The sequence below is a fragment of the Boleophthalmus pectinirostris genome, unplaced genomic scaffold, assembly GCF_026225935.1.
Source record: "Boleophthalmus pectinirostris isolate CB_2022bp ecotype Guang Dong unplaced genomic scaffold, ASM2622593v1 HiC_scaffold_14, whole genome shotgun sequence".
In the NCBI taxonomy this organism is placed as follows: domain Eukaryota; kingdom Metazoa; phylum Chordata; class Actinopteri; order Gobiiformes; family Gobiidae; genus Boleophthalmus; species Boleophthalmus pectinirostris.
The window spans coordinates 26,778,714-26,804,460 of NW_026571047.1; the positions used below are offsets into that span (position 1 = coordinate 26,778,714).

At 40.3% G+C, this 25,747-nt stretch overlaps 1 protein-coding gene across 1 annotated transcript in view; it reads right to left on the reverse strand.

The window, feature by feature from the left end:
• The window catches only part of dock1 (dedicator of cytokinesis 1), a 708,121-nt gene that overhangs the window by 432,355 nt on the left and 250,019 nt on the right, over positions 1-25,747 (reverse strand). The window contains exon 26 of the mRNA XM_055150424.1: positions 7,232-7,374. Coding sequence (XP_055006399.1) covers positions 7,232-7,374 — 143 coding nt within the window. The remainder of the gene's footprint in view (positions 1-7,231; positions 7,375-25,747) is intronic.

Consider the following 25,747-nt stretch of genomic DNA (forward strand, 5'->3'; position numbering starts at 1 on the left):
TCGTATTGACCCACTCTACGTGAGCCTTGGGTTTTTATTTCACTATTTTGTCCCTAAATTGACATATGAACATTAATAACAGATGAAACCGGTGCCTGCTTTCCCGGAGATCACTCCCAACAGCAACAGGTTGATTGACAGTTGATTGAGGGGGCTTGTGCGCCATGGATCAATAATAAAAACTGGATAAGGCGTTCCCTCTATGTCCAGGCGTGAGACCGACTAGTGGCCGTTCCAGGGACTGCAGCTCCCTATAGGCGAGTTTCAGCTGACGTCATTGTTATTAAAAGCCCGCGTTGCATGCTGGGAAATATTTTGGTCGGAGGCAAGAAACAGGAAACACAGTGCGTAACCTGGCGTATTTATCCCCGATAATGGTAAATTCCTGCTGCATTATCGGATGCACAAATAGAAGCACGGAAGAAGAAAAATGTCTTTTTCTTTTCTGAGTGAAAAGAACCGCTAACGGTGAATTAAATGGCTTTCAAACATTCGCAGAGCAAACGTAGAAGATCCTAACAAACCGTGGACTCCAACAAGTTCAACAACACATCGAGACTCTTGGAGGTTTTCATCTTTTCTGCTGTGAATGGCCCAGGAGTTTCCACCAAGTCATTGTGGATATCGCCAAAGTGAATATTTGTCCAGGTAGTTGGCGATTCTGACCAGAAAATTTGGTTTGGTCCACCTTTTTGTCGGGGTTGAAAAGGGTGATTTGGCTCCATCGATGCTTATGACCAATTTCTGGTCAAATCGTCTTCGGTCCTCTGCCGTTAGAGTGGATAAATAACCGGGATCAATACCCTTGACGTGCTTTCTCGCTCCGTCCGTCATGTTGAATTAGTGTTTCTTGCCGCCGACCAAAATAATTCCCAGCATGCAACGCGCGCTTTTGTCAACAATGAAACTTGCCTATAGAAGCACGATGCATTTATTGGGAATTCAAACTGCCCGCGTTCGGCTGACAGGGCAACGACAACTTTCACAAAGGTCGGATTTTGTAGGGATTCTTTTCTATTTTCACAACATTAACGTTTTAAAATTTTTAAATCCTCAAAGCGCCTAAAAGTTTGCTTCGTAAAACTTCGCCTAGTCTCGTTCTGATTGGTCCAAACGCTCCACGACGTGCACATTACAGACATCACACCGGAGGAGCTCGCCCGTACTGAGGAAGTAAATGCAGAAGAGAAACAGTTTTTTGGGCCCATGCACCAATAGGAGGGTTTCAGTCACGTGATCACGATGATGCGTGAATTTCAGGTGGAGGGCAGGAAGTGAAGACAAACACGACAAACACGGCTCTGGAGAACACAGATATGGAGAAGAGTTCTTATTGTAAGGATTTAGAGCCAGTAGCGAGGACAAAAGTACGAGCAGTTAGTCGACATATATACTGGGCGTGACCCCGATCTGATGAAAATGAGAGAATTTTCAACCGAAGTAAAAGATTTGCCGACAATCGAGGCAGAGGAGATCACAAACTATTTAGCCCTTCAGACATCGTTCTACACCAGACAACAGATGAAGACGTACAAAAGTTTGGAGGCATAGAACTTTTTTTTGTCAGTGGATGTGTCCTCAACCTTGGTGCAAAACGCCTAAATGATGATTATCGTTTGGTCTTCGCCGGGGTGAGTGTTTCTCTTATTTTATGTGTATAAACTGTTATGGGAAAAACTGCAGTGTATCAGCTGTAACCTCTATCTGAACTATTTAATGTCAACAAACATCGTTAGCCGTTAGTCGTTAATGATTCGTTTATGTTTAGGTAAACCACAAAAAACAATTTAGCTTTGTAACATACTTTTGTCGAAGTGATCACTGCAGACACGAGCATTTGCGGATTCTGCTCCTCCCGACCGCAAACAGGTTTGTAATGCACTTTTTACGACATTGTTCTGTCAGCTTTTCCCATTTCTGACCTTTGTGGACGACTATATTCGGTTTCCTTTTCTCGGTTAGAACGATTGGCACAGCCGTAAACTACACAACACATCGGCATTTTCCTCCAGTCAGTTCACTTCCTGCCCTCCGTCTGATTTTGCGTGCTGACAAACGTAGCCCTGTGACGTCACGTGAAACCCACCTATTAAAACAATACGGTGCCATCTTGAACTCATCTTCAAGATTTTATTATAGTTCTATGGCGTGTACCTTCAGCAGTTTCACTCCAAATGTCCAAATATGGTCACTAGTTGCAGATCAGAAGTCACTATAACTGCAAGCACCGATGAGCTTCATTTGGTTGCAACTGAACCACGTTATAACATTACACTGCTTTATTTACTTCGATTAAACAGTTAACAATCACTGTGGTTAGACGCCCAATCAAAATCTACTTATTGTCAGATTATAAGATGAAGAAAATGACATGTAAACAACAAAGTTACCTCATTTCTTTGTGATCGTGGTCCCTCTCACATCACTCACATCAAATTTTGTGGTTTGCATGTCATTTAAATAATATTAAAAGTCCAGAAATCAAATTATAATCAGGTTTTTTGTGTGTATGTAACCACAGATACTGATACAGAGAAACATGGGGTACTAAGCCTGACACGCGCAATCCATCAAATCCTCCAGCTAAAGTAGTCCTTACCAAGACTAGCTCAAGAAATAGGTCACCTGCTCCTGACAGGTCGCCCCAGTGGCATCGGTAAATGGTCATGGTCACATTTTACGCAGCGCTTTCCCACCTTCAAGGCTCTCAAAGCGCTTTACAACACGGAACCAATCGACCATTCACACTCACATTCATATATCAGTGTGCGCAGACACTGGGGGTGAGGTGGGTTAAGTGTCTTGCCCAAGGACACGACGACAGCACTCATCCGTGGGAGCTAAAATCGCACCGCCAATCTGTGGGTCAGTGGGTCTAAACGCTCAACCAACGATGTTTTACGCGTGAGAGCGGGAATCGAACAACCAAACTTCGGATCTGCTCTACGAACTGATGAATAAAGATGAATAAAGTGACATGTAAACTGCAAAATTATCGAGTTTGTTCCTGATCATGGTCTCTCCGCTTACTCACTCTTCTAATTTTATGATTTTCATGTCATTTAAATACCAACTTGATTTATAACGCACTTAAAAAACTTTACAGCTGGACAAACTGCTGTACACAAACACAACATAGACAAGGACAATCACAGTACAACACAAAACACAATACAAACACAAAACCACTACTAAAAAATATTTAAAAAAAAAATAATAAAATACTCAACAACAAAAAATGTACAACTCACTTGTTAAAAAGCCAGTGAAAAAAGGTGTGTTTTTAGGAGTGATTTAAAAACAAAAACAGATTTCACCCGTCTAATCTCTAACGGCAACTTGTTTCATTGCAGAGGAGCAGCAGAAAACACAAATCATCTTAACGGTCCAGAAATCACAATATAATCAGATTTTGGTGTGGACATGTAACCGCAGTCACTGTTTAAATAGAGCAGGTGTGTCAAACTCATTTTAGTCCGGAGGCCGTATCCAACCTACTTTGATCCCAAAGGGGCCGGATCAGAAAACTCATGTCATATATATCCCAGAAATAGCAATAAGTTCAAATATTTGTGCAGAGAAACACAAATCTATTGCAGATTATTATTTTTTATTAATGAACTCTTTTACAAAATATTATAATATTATGAACAACCTGAAACTTTAAGAAAAATACAATTTCAACACAATGTTCTAACATTAACTTGTATGCAAACAGGAATAAGTCCATTTTTGTTGGAAAATCCTGCACTCGGCTCCACTTTTCTCATTTTTGACATTTTTCTGATGAGGGTGTCACGGTCAACAGTCAAAACGATCGTCCTTTAAGAGCGTCTGGGAAGAGACAAGTCTTCATTTGTGCTGCTCTGGTGGGAGGGGCCACGTACAGAGACGCTGGAGACGCTGCTATGTTAAGTACAGAAAATTAACAATATTTTAATAGAAAATATAATTAATTATTTTAGTAGAAAATCAGCCGAGGGCCAGATTAAAGGTCTTGGAGGGCCGGATCTGGCCCCCAGGCCGTATGTTTGACACCCCTGAAATAGAGGAACATTGGGTACTGAGTCTGACCATATGAACCACAGAATGCAGTACAATGAGTAACCAACAGGGATGTAACGATACCCAAATCTCACGATACGATATTTTCACGATACGCATTTCACGATACAATACGATATTTATTGCGATATTTGTGGAGGCCAACAAAACTGTGAATATGCTACTTACTTCTTTACAAAAAAACATTGATTCTGTTATAATGATACTGTTGTAATATGAAGAATTAAGATTTTAAAATGTTATTAATGTTAAGTCTGCACTGACAACAGCAAAGGATCATGGTCTATGTAGTTCCCTCTGTTTTTTTAGCTATTGCTGCACCATAACAATGAATTTAAGTAAAGTGACTTGTAATTCAATATATTGTAACAGTCCACGATATTATTCTGAGACTTTTGACGATACGATATCACGATTCGTTCATTTATGTGCTGAGTTTGCATGGTCTCCTTGTGTCTAGGTGGTTTTCTCCAGGACACTCAAATTTCCCCAATAACTCAAAACATGCACAATAAGTCAAAGTCCTCCAGCTAAAGTAGTCCTGACCAAAGATAACTCGAGATCTGGAGATGGATGGGTCAAACGCAGAGGACAAATTACCCCGACAGAACAATAAACTGCATTTTACTTTCATTCCTTCTGCCAAATCTGGTGTCTGGGACAGATTGTTATGGTCATGTCGCTATCATATCCATTAAAGACTTTTGATAAAACGTCTTTGTTACACAGAACATTTCACGATACCAAAAGCACTCCCAATCACATTTTTCATTTGGTGCACGCTGACGGAGGGAAACAGACTTGACAATTTGCTGTTTTCATTTATAGGAAAGATGGGTGACAAATATTTTTCTTTTTTATTCTTCCCTTGTGAGATGCACAGAAGGGATGGATTGTGTTTTGTCAAAAGTTAAAACCAATTTGCACATTTTCCAACCAACCTTCTCATTGTTCAATCAGGTTCGGCTTTAAACTAGTAAGAATTGTTTACTTTGGCGTAATCCCTTTGATTCAAACGGGGTTGTTGTGTGTATCATGCTGCAAATGACTGAATAAACTACTAATACTAAATGAAGTAATTTGACCTTGACTTTCATGCTTTAAGTTATAATGTTGTTTCCTCATCAAAAACATACCTGGAGTTGTGTTTTGTTTCATTCACACATGTTTGAGTACCATATTTTTCGGACTATAAGTCACTCTGGAGTATAAGTCGCAAAAGACAAAAATTGTGCAATGAAGAAGAAAAAAACATGTATAAGTCGCACTTTTTGGGGGAAATTATTTTATAAAATCAGGGACCAGGAACCGACATTTTATCTTGAAAGTCAAGTTCTAGTAATAACAACAGAATAAAGAACAACAGGCTGAATAGGTGTTAATATGTTAACGTAATAGTAACAATTATTCAGGTAACTATTGCATAAACAACAGAACATAAGTTTACCAAACTCTCGATCTCTTTCCAAATCACTAAATCCACTGAATCCTTTGATTTATTCATCCTCAGTGTCACTTCTGAGCAACTCTGTGCAACACTGGTTGTCACTGAAGTTCAGGCTTTTTGATCCAATGACTTCCAGGAAAGTTTCATGTTGCACCTTCCCAGTTACCGTGAAGCTGTGTTCTCCATTCCTAATTTTTGCCAGTCCCTCACAAGTTTCTCACTCACTCCAAACTTTCTTTCTGCTGCTCGATTACTGTTTTCTGCTGCGTATTTCACTACTTGCAGCAGGACAGAGGCTTTTTCTGCAGGAGACATGCTCAGAAAACTGACACACAAGCCTTGAGCGCCCTTTCGCAGCTGTCAGTCTGAAAATTTTAATAAATAAGTCGCGCTGGAGTGTAACTCGCAGGAAACACCCAAACCATGAAAAAAAGTGAGACTTATAGTGCGAAAAATACGGTAATTCTTTATTATTAGTTCCACCTTGTGATGTCATGAGCTGTAGTTTTCATGTTAACCCTTTAGCTCCTTTAACTTTTCCATCACAAACAATATAAAACTGAATATTTCATTATCAGCAAAGAAAACACTGACAAGAAAATGGCTTCAAACTGATGTACCAGTAAAGGAGGAGTTGTACAATACTGTTGATCAAATATTTTTGATACTACAATGTCATTGAGACTTCAACAGGATGTTTTTTTAATGTGTTTTGGCAAAAGTGGATCCAATACAAAGTGGTTTTGAGCTCTGTCTTTGTGTGAATCAGTTGTCTCACAGAAAGGAAGTAAAGAGAGGAGACAAGGTTTTAAAAATTTGTTTCCACTCACTCTTTTGTTTTTGTTCTTTTGTGTATTTGTTGACTCTCGCATTGTTATATTAAAAAAACAAAATGGAATTATATGACTTGTCTCGATGTCAAGTAACGTAGAATGAATGAATGAATCTGTGTTTGTAGAAAAATGTTTTATTTTATCTTGACAAAATTGTCTCCCCAACGTAAAAAACCTGTACAAGCCCATTAATAAAAAATAATAATTAAAAGACAAAAAACAAAATATTTAGTAAACCTGTGAAATCCATTGGTTAAATTTCATACACATAAATCCAAATTCTCCAACTCCAGACCCCTTTTTAAAATAAATATCCTTGACATTAAGAATTATCTTCTAACACTAAACACTATTTTTAACATTAAATCTATCAAAACACTCAAAATTACAGAAGAATTAGGAGTTTATTTTTAACCGCTTCTTCAATTTCTTGCATTGATTTCTTTGTCTGTATTATCTGCCTCAATTTAAGTTTACAGAAAAGACTTTTGTTCAGTAGAGTTTGTTAATTCCAGGCCTGAAATCAGTCAGACGTTTTTGGTGAAGGTGTTTAGAAAAGTTTAAAAACACATTAGAGCAGTTCCTGTATCGCTACGTGACGTCACAAGGTGGAACGGGGTGTTTTGAGAGAAGAACCCAGCCTAAATATGTGACGTTTGTGTGTTAAACATATGTGAATGAAACAAAACACTAGTCCAGGTCCGTTTGTGACGAGGAAACGACATTATAACAAATCAGAAAACAGCGTAATATGAGCTCTTTAAACCAGTTCAAAACTTTTCCCAAGTAGCACTTCTAAAAGAAAGAAGCAACTTGAGCTTGACAAGGCAAAAAATATACAAAACAATTCCCGAAACTACGGAGAGATAACAGCGCAATCTCTTACCACGTCCTTCCTGTAGAGCACTTGGAGGATGTCGCTGAGCAGCTGGCAGCAGGCGTTCAGCTCCTCTCTCTTCATCTCGTCTCGTTTCTCCAGGTGGAACTTGAGCTGCTCCGTCATCAGCGGCAACAGGATCTCACGGCAATCTACAAGAGACAGGTACGGAGATAATATGAATACAAAACACAATGAAACAGCCACACGAAGCCCAAACAAATACTATGAATACTAAACACAATCCGCAGGACAAACAAACAAATAATATGGACGCAAAAGTCACACAAACCCACAGAAAAGATACGCAGAATATTAATCAGCAAACACAACGTAAAAGCCTGAGTGCTCAACCCACCGCCCCCTCCCTCCAAGTACAGTGCTCAGCATAAATGATCAATTCAGAAATGTATTGCTCTGTACTGAAAACGAAAATGCTTCCATCACTTCGTGCCAGTGGTCGTCGTGCATCGTACATCATCATAATGACCCTAATACATTTCATAGCCTGATTCATCAGCCAGTTTCACTTCGTCTGACCTCGCTCGACGGTAGGCTGGTACTTTTTTAAAATTTAACCAATCGCTGCTATTTGGTTGTGACGTATGTAATGCGCCAAATCCCGTAGGAAGAAGAGCGATAACGTGTTTCCTCTTGATCAAATTCTCCAAACTCTTTGTTCCGGTTTTAAATCCTTGATCTTGGGAATCGTTGGCAACACAGAATGTATGACTGTTCGCTGATTGGCTGGTGCCCGAACTCTCACTTCCGGGGTTCTTGCAAACTGTCTAGTGCACAGGTGTCAAACATAAGGCCCGGGGGCCAGATCCGGCCCTCCAAGACCTTTAATCTGGCCCTCGGCTGATTTTCTACTAAAATATTTAAATTCAATTTTCTATTAAAATCTTGTTAATTTTCTGTGGTGTTTATCACAGCAGCGTCTCCAGCGTCTCTGTACGTGGCCCCTCCCACAAGACTTGTCTGTTTCCAAACACTCTTAAAGGACGATCGTTTTGACTGTTGACCGTGACACCCTCATCAGAAAGCCGAGTGCAGGATTTTACAAGAAAAATTGACTTATTCCTAATTGCATACAAGTTCATGTTAAAACATTGTGTTGAAATTGAATTTTTCTTAAAGTTTCAGGTTGTTCATAATATTATAATATTATAATAAGAAAGAGTTCATCAATTAAAAAAGATTTGTGTAATAGATTTGTGTTTCTCCGCACAAATATTTAAATATTTGAACTTATTTTTGGGGTTTATATGCCATGAGTTTTCTGATCCGGCCCCTTTGGGATCAAAGTAGGTTGGATACGGCCCCCGGACCAAAATGAGTTTGACACCCCTGGTCTAGTGTATTCTGATTCCTGACCTAGTTGCTGGAGAGAAATGAAATTGAGTGGAGGCACTAGGTGGCGCCAACCTGGATATACATCTGAGGCCACTGTTGGCTTTCTGAAGAGTAACAGGGTGAAAGTGATTCCATGATCAAGTATTTCACCTGATCTAAAACCAATTGAACATCTTTGGGGAATTCTGAAGAGATAAGTTGAGCATCACTCGTCACCCAACATCCGGTCTCTTAAAGAGAAGAACAGAAAAAGACTGATGTCGTCAAATGATGCCAACTTGTTCATTCTGTATAGAAGAGTTGAATTGAGGCCATACAAAGTACTAGATGAAGCAGTTTTTGTTGTGGGATGTACTCATTTTTGCACCACCCAAATTTGACTAAAACTGATAATTATGTAAGTTATATAATTAACCTTAATTTTTTGTCCTAAGTTCAACAGATGGTTTATTAAACTGTACTAATATTTTTTGTGTTCATTGACATTGTATAAAATGTTACTTTTCAAAGGGGGTGTTCTCATTTATACTGAACACTTGAGTAACATTTTCACACTTTTTTACAATTTATTTCAGCAATTTAATAACAGTCATGGTAAGTTTTCCAAGATGAGTAGTTTTGCTTGAAAACTGCAGAAAATGGAGAACTGAGGGATTGCACAGACCAACATTATAAAAATCTGATGACTGTGTGTTGCCTGCATCTAATTATAATGCATTTTATCACTCATAACTCGTAGAATGCGTGGCGTTCGGCTCCAGTCAAACGAAGCTCATGAGGCTAGGAGTTATAGGGAGCAGAGTTCCAGATTAAGAATTTATTTAGGGACAAAATATCATCATGGAACACCAGGATCACGTAGAGCGGGTCAGAGCCTAGCACATGGGACCTGACATAAAACAGTGCGACACGGGACACATTTTGAAAGCTCATTGCGGGAGCGGGCGGGATGATAAACTGCACTCTCGAAAAACTAAATTTGAGTGTAAGTGCGCACATTTTCTGACCGATAAAGCTTAAGAAATTGAACATCCCCATCTTGCTGGATTTGCGGGACAAAAAATTGCATATACGGGCGGGAGAGAGAATGAAAATTACAATTCTACGTGGGCGCGGCCGGGAGTGGGACCGAAAATTCTGTCCCATGCAGACCTCTAGTTAATACTGCTTCTCCTGGAGGCAGCCTGAACGGAGGATCTTAAGAAAGAGACTTGGAGAGTTAGAAAAGGTCTCTTTATTTGAGTCAGGCAGATTCAGGTCTCAAGATTCAAGTTGATTCAGCATGATTTTGCCTACGCGGCGTCTCTCTGTGCGTCGGTCGTCCCTCGACAACGCGGTCGGCGTTTCCCCCACTGATGCACAGAAACACTGGATGCCTTTTATACCAGCATAACTGTTGAGTTAACATCTTCATGGAAACATACACAGCACTTTGTCCCAACACGTGTCCCATAACAGACTGGCAGATGCTAAAGGTTGGAGATACACTCCTTATCTGTCCCATATACATTCACCATTGACCCTCCAAAGTCCAAAAACATACACAGCATGTAACGGGGCAAATTACAGGGCGTATTAACATATGAATGAAACTTTAAAAACACAGGGTAGAAGCCCACAATACCAACATTTGAAAACTAAAACGACAAAAAATGCTCACTGCAGCAGTCATAGAGAAAGGTGTGACGTCTTTTCAATACAAAGTCAACCGCAGCTGGAGTCGACGGAGCCGGAAGCGCCCCCATGCTCACTTCCTATGTGCAGCGTGTCAGTTAGCAGGTTGACTATTTCCATTTATATTCAAAGTCTATGTATTTTTATTATTATATTGTAAAGTGCAAGCTACTGTCTCCAAGCGATTTCCCTTGTGGATCAATAAACTTTGTCCCACTTGACTTACTTGTGTACTTGTAGAGTAAAACAACGCTCTGGAATATATTTGGGCGACTTCTTCCACCTCTGAAGAATATTAACAAGCAGACACAGACAATACAAAACCCAGGGTAACATATGGCGGCTCCTCTGGCTTCTTAATGGCTTCCTTCCAGCATCCCTCAGCCACATTACCACAGTGTACACAATTCATTTATCTATTAAAATGAGCTGCTTAGGCAATCAACAATGCAACAATACAGCTGTCAAACGTCACCAAGGACTTCTGACATGAGCGGTCGCTAGAAATCATCCAATTAGAACAACACGAACGCCAATTAGGGAATTCACTTCACATAACGCAATAAATAAACAAACAAATAATTACATGGCTCGGTTTAAGTAGCTGTATGATGTAGTTGTGTAATTTGCTTTATCATAATTGGGAGTGACGCAAAGTTTAACCCTTGTATTGTGTTAGAAAGCTACACGCGTCTTTAGTGTTACCGGGTCAAATTTGACCCGTGATTTAACCTGAAAATACTTAAAAACACTAGATATCATCCAATATTGTTTTTCCCCTCATAACTAACTTAGTATGTGTTCATGTCCATGGAAACGTTTTTATTTTTTTTATTTTTTTTTGGCTGCACAGACCTTTTATCTTAAAATATACCACTCGTTTTTGATTACAAAAACTGTTTAAATTCACTAATTATATTTCCTATAGTGATAAAATTTGTAATTATATTATATAATTATACTATAATCATAATAATTTTTATATATAATACATATATAATATAAATCTAATTTATATAAGTATGATTATATTGGGTGTCAAGAGGCTTGGTGACCATGAACTGTCACTTTTTCTTGACTTGAAGACGTCTCTTTCAGTCTTTGTGACATCTGGGTTCTCCTCACCACATGTGTGCTCTTGTTCAGGGTCATACTGAACCTCATCCTCATCCACAGACGTATATATGAATGGACATAACTAACGCTGTAGCCACCGCGTTCCAAATAGAAAGTTCTCCAGGAGGCTCTTCCGGCTCCTTCTGACTCTGGCTCCAATTGACTTATGTTAGGATCTTGTCGTCCTTCTCTCTGTACCTGCTGCTGTGAACCTCGTCATTTTGGTCTTAAAATATACGTATTAACCTGCGACACATGATCCTGATTTTTTATTTTTATTTTTGGCTGTTTTGTCCGTCCAAAAAATCCTATTCATAACATATAACCTGGCTCTAGATTCGCTCCTGTAACCGTGAGCTTCATTTGAGCGGCGCCAAACGCTGTGGGTGACGTCACACTCACTTAGTCCACTTCTTTTATTCAGTCTGTGTCCTCATCCTCATCCTCAGATACATCTTCCTCAGCTTCACTTTCCTCTCTGTCTTCAGAATCACTGTCATGACCAAAAATCTGATCCAGCGCCTCATAAACAGTGAACCTGCTCATGTTGACTGATGCTGCAACAGAATACAGCTGATAATATCTCAGTAAAACCCTGTTTATATATGACAATGTTTATTTTAGATTCAAAATGTATCAATGTGCTGCAAGAAAGAGAAGAGTTCACGTGGGTGAAGACGACCTTTGTGTGTGTGTGTGTGTGTGTGTGGTGTGTGTGTGTGTGTGTGTGTGTGTGTGTGTTGTGGGACACACTGAGCCATATTTGATCCACAGAGCAGCCTACAGCTTGTAAGTGATGCATAAAACAGCCACTATTCTCTGCCGGGTCATTTTTGACCCGTAACACCACAGATGGTGAAAATTGATTTTGTTGCGTTAAAATAGTTGTGTCTGAGGATTAGATGAAGCCTCATTCCGGTACAAAAAAGCAAATGGCAGTTTTTACATACCTAAACTTGAAAACGGGTCAATTTTGACCCTAACACAATATAAGGGTTAAAGGTGTACTATTGCAACCGTTCGCAGATCATGGGCTACGTACAGACCGCAGCCGGAAGTGACCCAAACCCGATTTTTTTTCACCCCTATGTGATCTGTATCTGATCTTTTAATGACAGTCCGAGTCAAAGATGAGATTTTTTTCAAATTCGACCCACGACACTTGGATATGTGCTCTTAAAACCGATACATATCCGATCTTTTGACATGCGACTTCAGTCTGAACGGTCAGGTCGCATTCATCCCGCCTACACGTCAGGCTCGGAGTCTCGTCAATGGAGGGAAAGCGAGGTTAGAGAGTTTATTCATATTTGGGGGGATCGCTGTATTCAGGCAAAACTGGATGAACTGAGCTGTTTCTGAAATGATTACCAAAAAAAAAGGGTGGTCCAGGCTCCAATGTCGACGAAAAATAAAGAGTCTGCGAGCCAAATACAAGGAGGCAAAAGACTCGAACAAACGAAGCGGCCGTGGACGTGTAACCTGTCCATTTGACGAAGTATTTTGAGAGACAAGCCCAGCGTTTAGGCGACTTCTGTAAACATTGAGCACACTCTCGCTGCGTGTGACACCATCATGTCCTCCAATGCACGTGAGACACTTTTGGGCTGTTTAAAGTTCACACTAGAGATCACATACAAGTCGCATTTAATTAGAAATGTGAACAACCTCAAAAATAAAATCGGATTTAACAAAAAAATCCAAAAGCATTAAGCTCTGCAGTCTGAACGGAGCCATGAAAGGTCCTATGTTACTCAAAATTTATTCTTGTGGGCTTTTAGTCATGTTATAATGTTGTTACCTCGTCAAAACATACCTTGATTTATGTTTTGTTTCATTCACACATGTCTGAGTAACCCTTTATTATTAGTCTGTCTACATCTCCAAAGCTCCAAATGCTCTGCTCCACTTTGTGATGTCATGTAGTGGCATTTTTCAAGTTAACAGCTTTTACCTTTTGTTCAGTAAACCTCCAGGGCAATTATCTGATTTTATTGAAGGTATATGGAGTTTAAAAACACAGTGGAGCCCTTCATGTATTACCACATGACATCACAAGGTGGAACAGAGTGTTTTCAGGTTGAGAGAAGAGTGTTTATGGAGTAAGAAAGCTGTCAAAAATATTCGTGCGCGTAAAATAGAAATCCCTGCGTATTTGGGAAATCCGTGCATATTTGGCTGTAGTTGCGCATAAAATAAATATTTGTAAACTCTCAAATGAGTCCAGTCGTACATAAAATATATTGTGTGTATTTTATCCATCAGAATACGAATTGAAAAATTACGACGTCATGAATTACAATCACGAAATGAAAATTTACGATTACGCTTTCATCAGTACGAATACGAATTCACAGACGGAACTTTACTGTCAAAAATACGTCATCACTTCACAGACATTATCCATCGAGCAGAAGAAACATCGATCAAGATCAAGACTGCGCAGCTCAAGTTTGTAGCAGAGTAAAAACAGAGTAATAGCACAAGAAGCTACAACAGCGACCAACAAGTGGGTTAATTAAAATCTATTGTAAAAACGTCTTGAATTCGGGAACCGAACGCTGCTGTATAATATTGTGTAGAAACACCTCCTATGAACGGGAAATTGCACCTATATGTTAGAAAACATAGTGGAGCCAGTTGGCGAACATCCGACGTAACGTTATCCCAGGACTAATTAACAAATATCGGCGATCTCTGTATGTTTAGATTAAAACATTCACGGCTACAGCCACTCTGTGTTTACCCTCTGCTACAAACTTGAGCTGCACAGTCTTGATCTTGATCGATGTTTCTTCTGCTCGATGGATAATGTCTGTGAAGTGATGACGTATTTTTGACAGTAAAGTTCCGTCTGTGAATTCGTATTCGTACTGATGAAAGCGTAATCGTAAATTTTCATTTCGTGATTGTAATTCATGACGTCGTAATTTTTCAATTCGTATTCTGATGGATAAAATACACACAATATATTTTATGTACGACTGGACTCATTTGAGAGTTTACAAATATTTATTTTATGCGCAACTACAGCCAAATACGCACGGATTTCTATTTTACGCGCACGAATATTTTTGACAGCTTTCTTACTCCATAAGTGTTAAACATGCGTGAATGAAACAAAACACAACTCCAGGTCTGTTTGCGATGAGGAAACAACATTATAACATAGATCAGAAAAAGGCGCAATATTTTTAAACAGAAACTGATGTATTTCTTTTTGCTTGTAGAAGTTAATTATTCTGTCATCTATATAATTTTCTTAAGTAGACTGTATGACATAACAAATCATTTACAAAGTGCCGGCAAAACGCATTAACACAGAATTAACCTTGTTCAATGCCAAATGCAAATGCCACATCTACAGACAATTAAACAGAAAAAGTACCTTCATTAGCATACATTTTCTGCCAATTTCTATGTTGATTTTATGTCCCTATTTAGCCTGATCTTTTGGTTTTAATCTGCAGGTTTACATAATGATAAGTTAAAGGGTCCATATTATGATATTTTCTGATCTGTTATAATGTTTCTTCATCACAAACTCTTCTTCTCTCAAGCAAAAAAAAAACAAAACACTCACACCTTGTAATGTCATGTGGTAATACAGGAAGTGCTCCACTGTGTTTTTAAACTCCATACACCTTCACCAGAACAATTTGGATGAGTTCAACTTAAAGTAAAAGGAGCTGTTAACTTGAAAAGTACCACGACATGACATCACAAGGTTGAACAGAGCATTTTGAGCTTCAGAGATGTAGACAGACTAATAATAAAGGATATTGTTGACTTAAAGGTTGTATAGAAGATTTTCCAAGGAAAGAGAAATGCAGCGACTGTTTGTCCTTTTTCAAATGTTGTGCTTTGCTCCTTTTCCCCTTCTCTTCTTCTTTCCGCGACGTCAAAAACGGACTTTCGTTTGCGATGAATTGGTCATGAATTCTTGTCCGCCGTTACAACAAACTTTGTGCAAACTGAGAAGCTACAGTTTCGAAAAAGACCCCAAGAACCGCTGTATTGGTCGAGTAAACGGCATCAGTGCATGAGAGGCGAACGTAAACCTCTTAATCCCAGCGCACCGGCGAGTCAGTGACGCTAGAAACGTAGGGAGTTTGATTAACAACCCAACAGCCAATAGAAAATGAGGTAGCCTTGTTTTCTATTGGCTGATGTTTATCTGGCCTCAACACGTCCACAGTTGATGGATTTTCATTCTTTTTTTTTTTTGGTCATCATAATTACAAGGCTGCTGCATCTCTGTAATGGTGTTTTAAACTTTCACTGACAATTTGAAACAAATAAAAAAATCCTCCATACAACCTTTAAGTATCCTCAAAGTCATGTATAAAGCAAAGTGCAATGTCTTACCTGTAAATATTCAAAGACTGAGATGAGAACAAACCACTACAATTTAAAAGGAAACTACATGTTTAAAAAAAAAAAAAAAAACAGATTCAGAACCAAGGTTATGGAGCGAAGCGCAGTGAAAGGAGTTAATTTATGGAACAGTCTTGACAAAGAAATAAAAGAATCAAGACAATGACGGCATTCAAAACACATATAAAATCGAATGCACTGTGTATGTACGAAAAAGAAAACTAAGTTGCTGTGTATAATAATGAAGATTTCTGTTTGCAAGATAACATAAGATTTTTTCTTCTTTCTGCTCCTTTTCATTCATTTCTTGTATGTTTGATGTTGTGACACTGTTGATGTCTTTTTATGCTTTATGAATGAAATAAATACATTTTTAAAAAAGAAAAAAAAAGGGATTCCTCAAACATGTGTGAATGAAACAAAACACAACTCCATACACAGTTTTTGAACGTTACAACAAAGTTTAAAGGGGCAGTTTGGAATTTTGGACATAGGACCTCATTTCCTCGTGATCCAGAGTGTTGGAGACGTGTGGAGACGCTTTTTAAAATATTCAATCCAGTCCTTGTGTTTGCAGAGGTCACTGGTGTTAGACTAGTGCATGTCAATGGTCATAGTTTCTCCTGCCACTAAAAACAGTCTTACCCACTCCACAAAACACCCAAAACAAATCTGTTATTACACCAAATCCGTGTATCATTCGTTCATTCATTTTTCAATATAAAACCAAAAATAAGAAAATGAAAAAACAACAGTTTTCTTCGTTATTTGTCTCCAAAACCAAAATGAAAAAACGGATAACGATTCGTTTTTTCAGTTTTCGATTTTGTGTTTAAATGAAGAATGGAAAAAACGGATAACGGCCGTTTCCCGTTTACGTGACTTCAGTGACTGCGATGCTGAACTTTTGCACCGCGTACGGACTGAACTAGGACTGATCCAGGTCCGAGACCAGAGCGAGACCAGAGCGGGACTGAGACTGGGACCAGACCGGGACCAGACCGGGACCAGAGCGGAGGCTCAGAGCCCACGGCAGGGCCGGAGCTCGAAGCTGAGGCTCGGACCCCGTGGAGGCTCGGAGTCAAAGCTCGGAGTCCGGTCTGGTCCCGCTCTGGTCCCGCTCTGGTCCTGGTCTGGTCTCGGACCTGGATCAGTCCCGGTTCAGTCCGTATGCGGTGCAAAAGTTCAGCATCGCAGTCACTGAAGTCACGTAAACGGGAAACGGCCGTTATCCGTTTTTTCCATTCTTCATTTAAACACAAAATCGAAAACTGAAAAAACGAATCATTATCCGTTTTTTCATTTTGGTTTTGGAGACAAATAACGAAGAAAAGCTGTTGTTTTTTCGTTTTCTTATTTTTGGTTTTATATTAAAAAACAAATGAACGAATGATACACGGATTACACCAGACTGTCCATGTGAATGTCTGTGTTGATAGAATAATGTTTGAAATAAAACTAACCTTGCATCGCATGAATCGTCGCATGTTGAGGGACTATTTTCTCATATATCAGTCCGCCGCTGTCAAGGTTTCTATCAGGAAGTACAACTCACTGCTGCTGCTCAGACATAAATCCTTCAGATACAAGGTTGGTTTTGCTTCTAAAATTATTCTATCAACACAGACATTCACATGGACAGTCTGGTGTAATAATAGATTTGTTTCGGGTGTTTTGTGGAGTGGGTGAGACTGTTTTTAGTGGCAGGAGAACTATGGCCATTGACATGCACTAGTCTAACACCAGCGATATTTTCTTTTATTTTGAGGGGTTGTTGGTTTAACTCTTGGTTTAATTCTTAAACTTTTGACTTTGAAACTAATTGTGTGTATAGTAAGTGTGTTGTACGTATAGTGAGTGTGCTGGTTGGCTATAATCTTTACATATTTACATTTTTAATGTTCATTAATATGTACTGTCCCTTTACAAATAAATAAAATAAGAAAATAAGAAATAAGCGACTTCTGCAAATACAAGGACTGGATGGAATATTTTTAAAAAGTGTCTCCGCACGTCTCCAACACTCTGGATCACTAGGAAATGAGGTCCTATGTCCAAAATTCTTAACTGCCTTTAACACTCTCAAGAGTTATGTGTAATATTGGACCTTTAAACATAAATGCCAATATATAGACAAAAACAACATAATTAACATTCATTTTCTGCCACTTTCTGATGATTTTATATGCATTTATGGTTTCAACGTGCAGATTTACATAATAACAACTTCAGCTAAAAGGCAGGACATGACCCAGCTAAACTTTGTCAATCAAAAGGCCCATTAGTTCGTCTGCTTTGAACCGTCTCGTGACTTTTTAATAATGAAATCTGCCCGTGTGAAAGAAACACCAACCAAGGCCGTCTGTAGCAGCACCTCTTGGATTTGCATAGGCCTAAGGTGAGCGTGTGTGTGGTTTTTTTGAAATGGAGGACAGCACAGATAAGGTACAAAGTCAGAGTTCCCAGGAGGCAGGTAAACCCGAGCTCAAGGCCAGGAGATTATCATATTTTTATTAAATCCGTTGATAGTGATCTGGGCGGCTTTGTGCGTGCGTTGCCATGTTGGAAGGACGTTTAAATGGATTTTGGCTTCAAGAAGGTTAAGGATGAAAAGTAAGGGTTTAGAGGTGAAAACTTTTGTTGTTTTCAGTCACAGAGATAAATAATTAGATGTTCAGAATAGGTAAATAAGTCTTAAATAAAAAATCTAAGGGTTTGCCGCTTGTTTATCTCCATGGAGACGTTATTGCCGTCATGGGAATGTTCCAGAGTACACAAAAGAAGAAAGAGATCCGCACTGCAGTTCTTTGAAGCTCTCAAATTTTTATTTCAATGACGCCACACGGGTTTGTCTTTTGAATCTCACACATTTCAGAACACGTTTGCAGATGTCAAAACTACAGTGTTGGCAAATTTGACTCAAAAAAATAAGTCTCTTTTTAGAATTGCTTCACTTATGATTTGTCTATTGCCTATATTGATATTTTGCAGTGACATCGTGGGGCTGTTCTGTCTGTATGTCTATAATGAAATGTTGTTCATGTCTTCTGTTTGAATTGGCTGTTCTGTCTGGCTGACATAATGTGAAACAAGACATGAATGATGGAAACACATGTTCAGAAGTTACCATGATGACACAACGCACACATTAAAATAAAGAAAAAAAGGAGCCTGTGACTTGTTTAACGGCCCAAATCATCTCATGTGTTGTACTTCCAACTCAACCAGCTCTTTATGGTAAGACTGTGTTCAAACAAAGCTCACATTAAAGGCTAAAGTTCAAAAAACGCCCTGGACGCCTCTATTTTTCAATGCATTGGACGCCAATGCAAGTCTTGGACGCCGTGGACGAACAGGAAAAAAATACTTGATGAGAGTCCAAGGCGTCCACTGGCCTGAAAACAAGAGCCTTTTCCCAGAACGATGGCAGACCAGGCTGAGAGAGACTTTAGTGTATTTATTACATAAAATCATCAGCGGAGGCGATCGGTTCGGCGGCTGCGGCGTGTATATATTTATACTCCGATAATGACACTGGTCCAGTCCTGGTCCAGTCCTGGTCTAGTCCTGATCCAGTCCTGGTCTAGTCCTGTCAGTCCTGGTCCAGTCCTGGTCCTGGTCCTTCAGTCCTGGTCCAGTCCTGGTCCAGTCCTGTCCAGTCCTTCCAGTCCTGGTCTAGTCCTGTCCAGTCCTGATCAGTCCTGGTCCAGTCCTGGTCCAGTCCTGTCCAGTCCTGGTCCAGTCCTGAGTCCTGTCCAGTCCTGATCCAGTCCTGGTGAGTCCTGGTCAGTCCTGGTCTGGTCAGTCCTGGTCCCAGTCCTGTCCAGTCCTTCAGTCCTGATCCAGTCCTGGTCTAGTCCTGATCCAGTCCTGTCAGTCCTGTCCAGTCCTGGTCAGTCCTGGTCAGTCCTGGTCAGTCCTGGTCAGTCCTGGTCAGTCCTGTCCAGTCCTGGTCCAGTCCTGTTCCAGTCCTGGTCAGTCCTGGTCAGTCCTGGTCAGTCCTGTCCTGGTTCAGTCCTGGTTTCCTGGTCCAGTCCTGGTCCAGTCCTGGTCCAGTCCTGGTCCGGTCCTGGTCCGGTCCTGGTCCGGTCCTGTAGTCCTGCTTGTGACTCCCTGCCCCGCTTCCCGGGTCTTTCTCTTTCTTCTCCTTCTTCCAGATAATAATGTCGCTATGTCACTGGATAGTCGTCCCTGATTGGTCGACGCGCGTCCAGCATGAAAACTTCAGCATTATCAACTTCTGTCACTGATGCCCTGGACGCCACAAAAACACAGGACACTCTAAAGTTGCGTCCACATAGACTTTGCATACAAACTGGACGCCTTGACACCGCGTTCTGAACAGGCCTTAAAGGTTGTATGGAGGATTTTTTTTTTGTTTCAAACTGTCAGTCAAAGATTAAAATACCATTACAGAGATGCAGCAGCTTTGTAATTATGATGACCAAAAAAAAAAAGGACAAAAATCTATCAACTGTGGACGTGTTGAGGCCAGATAAACATCAGCCAATAGAAAACGAGGCTCCCTCATTTTCTATTGGCTGTTAGGTTGTCAGTCAAACTCCCTAGTATAACTGACTCTTCGGAGCGCGGGGATTACGTGGTTTACGCAGCGGTTCTTAGAGGCTTTTTCGAACTGTGGCTTCCTCGCATTTCGCACAAAGTTTGTCGCGACGGCGGACGAGAATCCACGACCGGTTCGCCGCAAAGAAAGTCCGTTTTTGAGGTCGCTGAAAGAAGAAGAGAAGGGGAAAAGGAGCAAAGCCAAACTGAGGTGATTCTTGGAGACCTCGTCCAGCGATGGCGCGACCGAAGCAGACGAAGGGTCTAAAAACTGACGCATCCGTCGCTGAATTACTTCTAGACAGGTCACTTCAACAGTAATTCTGAATGCGCACAAGGACTGTCGCGGTATTTCTCTACCCTTAAAAAAATCCTCTATACAACCTTTAACAAGCCTCAGATAGAGCAGTGCCCACAGTTAGTATCACACGCCCATAAAATGTTGACGACGTGAGCTGCAGCGTATAAATTGCAGCTGCAGATATAGCTCTTTCCATCGGTTCGTGCTTCCTTTGTTCTGTTATTTTGGATTTTCATTTATTTTAAAAGCTATTTGTAACATTGATTAGCTTTAAAATCAATACACATCCACATTGTTTATGAAGAGGTCAGAAGAGGTCAGCCTTTCAAAACTGCTTCCTTCCTGATGTTACTCCTCTGACCTAAAATACCATTGACTATCGGCGACGTGATCCGTTTATACGCGTCTGTCTATAGATTCTGGGCTAATTTATATAATCCACTTAAAACAGTCCCGGCTCCTGATTGGTCCATTAAAGCTGGAACTCCCTGTTTCAAGCCATCACATAATATTGATTGAAAACGATAAACAATAAAAGCTGTTGTTAGGATTGCTTTGTGTTTCTGTATATGTCAATAGGAAGAAATATGGGTGTGTACCGTAATTTCCGGACTATAAACCGCTACTTTTTTCCTCACACTTTGAACCCTGCTGCTTATACAACAATGCAGCAAGAGTGCAGAAAGTGCTGCTGTCTGTGCGGTTAACATGAAGTTGCAACATTATCTAGTGATGCGAGCACTAAAACAGTTTATTGCTGTGTGATAAAATAAGTTATGATGCTAAACTTACATTACTGAGTGTGATATGTCTTAAAGGTTGTATGGATTTTTTTTTTGTTTTTTTTGTTTCAAGTTGTCAATGATAGCATTATAGAGGTGCAGTAGCCTTGTAATTATGATGACCAAAAAAAAGAGAAAAAAAATTCATCAACTCTGGACGTGGTGGGGCTAAACATTTGCCAATAGATAACGACACTGCCTCGTTATCTGTGAGCTGACAGGCTGTCAATCAATCTCCCTACGTTTCTAGCGTAACTGACTTGCCTGCGCGCCGCCGGTACGTGGTTTACGTACGACTGTCACGCAGTCCACAGACGCAAGACGCACAGACGCTGTTTACTCCACCAACGCAACAGTTCTTAGCGGCTTTTTTTGACCTATATCTTCCTCGCAGTTCGCACAAAGTTTGTTGCGATGGCAACAAGAATCCAGGAGCAGTTCGCCGCAAAAGAAAGTCCGTTTTTGAGGTCGCTGAAAGAAGAAGACAAGGGGAAAAGCAGCGAAGCCAAACTAAGGTGATTCTTGAAGATTCATTCCAGCGATGGCGCGACTGAAGCAGACGCAGGGTCTAAAGACTGACGCACTGGTCGCCAAATTACTCCTGGACAGGAAACTTCTGCTTATTATGAAAACGTACTTTATTTCCAAGAGCTAGTCAAACGTTTTTCAGGACACGAAAGCGATATCCTATGTCTGAAAACGTAATTTTCAAGGCAAAGAAAGAGTCCGCTTGCTGCTGCGTGTTGTAGCTAGTTCATTCGCACTGAATCTCCGCGCAACCTTCTCTGCACCCCTTTCCTGCTCCTGTCCCCGCTGCCCGATCCGCTCTTCCCCTGCTCCTCACTTCTCGTCCGCAAACGAAATGTCCGCACACCCGCTCCTCACTTCTCCGTCTTGCCTAACCAACACTGTAGTTAGTTGTTTACAAGTCATGTGCAGCGCACCGGCTGTAAACAAACCTGTTTCTGGCGTAGTGAGGAGGCGGGAGGAGGCGTTTCTACGTAGGAGCTGTGGAGGAGGGGGGGTGGTTTCACGCATGCGCAACATTTGAAAAAGGACAAACAGTCGCTGGATTTCTCGTTCCTTGGAAAATCCTCTATACAACCTTTAATGTAGCCTGATTCATCAGTCAATTTCCATGAAGTCTGACCTCGCAGCATTAGGATTTGTTCGCTCGACAGTAGGCAGGTACTTTTTTTTATTTTTACAATCGCTGCTATTTGGTCGTGACATATGTAAAGCTCCAGTGGTGTCCGAGTAATTGCCGGCACAACAGCAAACAAAACAGAGAGTGAACATGTCTGTCAACGATCATTGTCGTTTCTGTGAATTAAAGGTGCAATAAAAAATGCTAAGTTTGTATTTGACAAAGGAAGTCCAAAGGAGGATAGTGTATGCAGTCTGATATCTGAGCTTGGGTTGGTTCAGGCCAATACACCACTTGAGTTTGACATCACAGCTTCACAGCTCTTCGCTGATTGGTCGGTGCGCGGTCTACAACTTCTGGGGTTCTTGCAAACCGTCTAAGTGTATTCAGATTCCTGACCTAGTCGCCGGAGAGAAATGAAATTGAGCGGAGGCACTAGGTGACACCAGCCTGGTTAATCTTAATGGCCTGTATGCGTTAAATGCAGGAGTGTGTGTAAATGACAAAAAGAAATGTCTCAAACTCCCCTAGCCGGACATCCACTCATACCTGATCGATACACCGACCCTTACCCCGGGAAAAGCCTGAAATCTGCTGAAATCCTACAAGACACTGACATGATCCCAGACAGGACAGTGGCTCATTCTACAGGAAACATGCGCAGTGGAGCGAGAAGTGACATAGGCTCATAATCCTGTCGTAATATTATCGTTTACTGCCCTTTTTGCTGCAAGACAGTGTCGGAAAACACATGCATCGGTGTTTAATTACAAAAAAATCTTTCTGTGTAAATATTTCAAGTTACGATGTGGATACCTGCGGCTTATAGACATGCCTGGTCTATATATGTACTTTTTTTTTTTTTTTTTTATTGAATTGATTCAATTGGTTTATGTTCAGGTTCACTCAATAGTCCAGACATTACGGTAAATATAGCTAATGTTAAGTCATACCCACTCAAAAACAAACACTGCTCTGTCTGCTTCGCTCTACTGCTCAAGTTAGACTTTATTTATTTATTGAGCTTTATTTTCAAAGTGCAGTGTCACTTTTTGGGGTGAACCTATGCAGAGGTTACTGCTTTGCCTAAAATGTTCCACAGTATTGCATTAAACTTGTATGACTTGCAGTTTTTCAATCACAGGGAATTTTATTGTCTTGTTAAACGTGCGTTCTTTCAGAAAGCAGTGTTATTTATCCGCAGATCTGACCAGTAACTTGGGCTACTAGCGACACCTGCTCGACTCCGTGGAGATACAAGTTTAATGCCGCACTCCGGAACATTTCAGCAACAGCATTTCCACGGAGACAAGCACCACTTCCACCAAAAAAGTTACAGAGTTTTAACACAGTCTGACCAAGAGGAAACTGAATAAGCTTGTTGATTTTTGTGGGGGGTTTTTTGTACATAGAGATACATGTAGAACACCCCTAGCATGATGTCACTATAAAGTATCAATAAAAGAGTTTTTCAAAGCCCTAAGCAATAATTTTACTACTTTTTAGGCTTCACAAATAGCCCATAAAAGTGAAACCAGCTGTGTAATAAAATGGATTAGCGTCAATAGGCAAATTAAGATTGTAATAAAACTACCGTAAAGAGTAAAGTGGAGTTTTAATGACTGGAAATACAAAAGTGTCTTAGCGTGTTACACATCGCTGCGAGACATGATAGTAAATACTTTTATTAATCCTATTACGGGCTCAGTGTAATGGTAAAGCTTCAGGGTGGAAAAAACAGGAATACAATATGGATAAGAGCAGATCAAAGAGTTCACTTCACTGGAGACAAAAAAAAAACAAAAAAAAAAAAAAAAAACGTCATCACTGTTGAGTCATGAATAAAATGTACAAGGTGCACTGTGTAACTTTTCCAGTAGAGGATCCAGTACCTGCTTGTCTCCATGGAAATGTTACTGCTTTGCCTGGAATGTTCATGGTTGGGTTTTAAAGGTGTACAAAGAAACAAGTAAAAGATGCTACAAGACCAAGTTACAGGTCAGATCTGCGCTGACAATGAGAATGCAGGTTTTAAGGCATTTTGGAGCAATAAAAATACCTCTAATTTAATGTAAGATAGTTATATTTACATTTTATGGCATAGTGTGAAACATTCAAGGCCAGGGATCTCCAACCTGTAGCTTGGAAGTTACCAGTAGCTCGCCCAGGGGTTTCTGAAATACACATATTGCGCTGAATAACTAAAATTTGATGGATTAAATGCCCATTTCCTCTGTAAATGTATAATTTTGATGCCTTATTTTGTGCACTGGTAACTGGATAATGGGTTACGTTTTACAGACATCGAACTATACCTTATTTTTGGCTGACCACTAGATCTCTAAATCTCTGACATTTTCGTTTTACAAAAAGTAGCTCACAGGAGGAAAAAGGTTCGAAACCCCTGTTCTAGGCAAACCAGTAACATGGAGATGATGGCGTGGTGGACCCTGTATCTGAAAAGTTGCACAGTGCACCTTTAAACATACAGTATACATCCAGCATTTATTTATTACGAGTTGTAATGTGTTTCTAAAGCTCATAAATACGATATTTCTGTGAATAGAGGCAACTCTCCACAGATCTGAACTGTAATGTAGTCCAGAGCTGTAAATGGATGTGTTTAATCTATACTGTGGAACATTCTAGACAAAGCAATAACATTTCCATGGATTAGAGGTGAGATCGAGCCTAAAAAATCCAGCCCGACCCGACCCGAGCCCGACCAATTAACTTGATTTGCAGGCCCGAGCCCGAAGCAAACCCGAAATGTCATATTTTATTTGTGAGGACTCGGGAGGAGGAAGTGCTCAGGTCGAGGTGCCAGTCTTTTTGCTCTCGTATGAAAGCAAAGCGCCACATTGACGACATTCAGCGAAGCCAACGCAAGTTTCTGTAGCATTTTCAACAATCAATTTGAAGCTTTTCCACACCTCACTCTTACCGGTGCGTGTTTGTCTTTTCAGTTCTCCTGCCTTTAGTTTAACTTCTTGCTCCTCCATATTGGGGACACCAGGTCAAAATAGATGCAGACTTGCGGAGGGGAAGATTATTAAATGAAGAGGGGGCGTTCACGTGCGCAGAGCTCTGGCTCTGCGGATCCTGTTTAGTAGTTAAATAGCAATTACATTACATTACTTCTCTGTTTTATCCATATTATTAATTTTATAACAAGTATTCCTTAGTTTAGTATCCACACATCGTTTTAG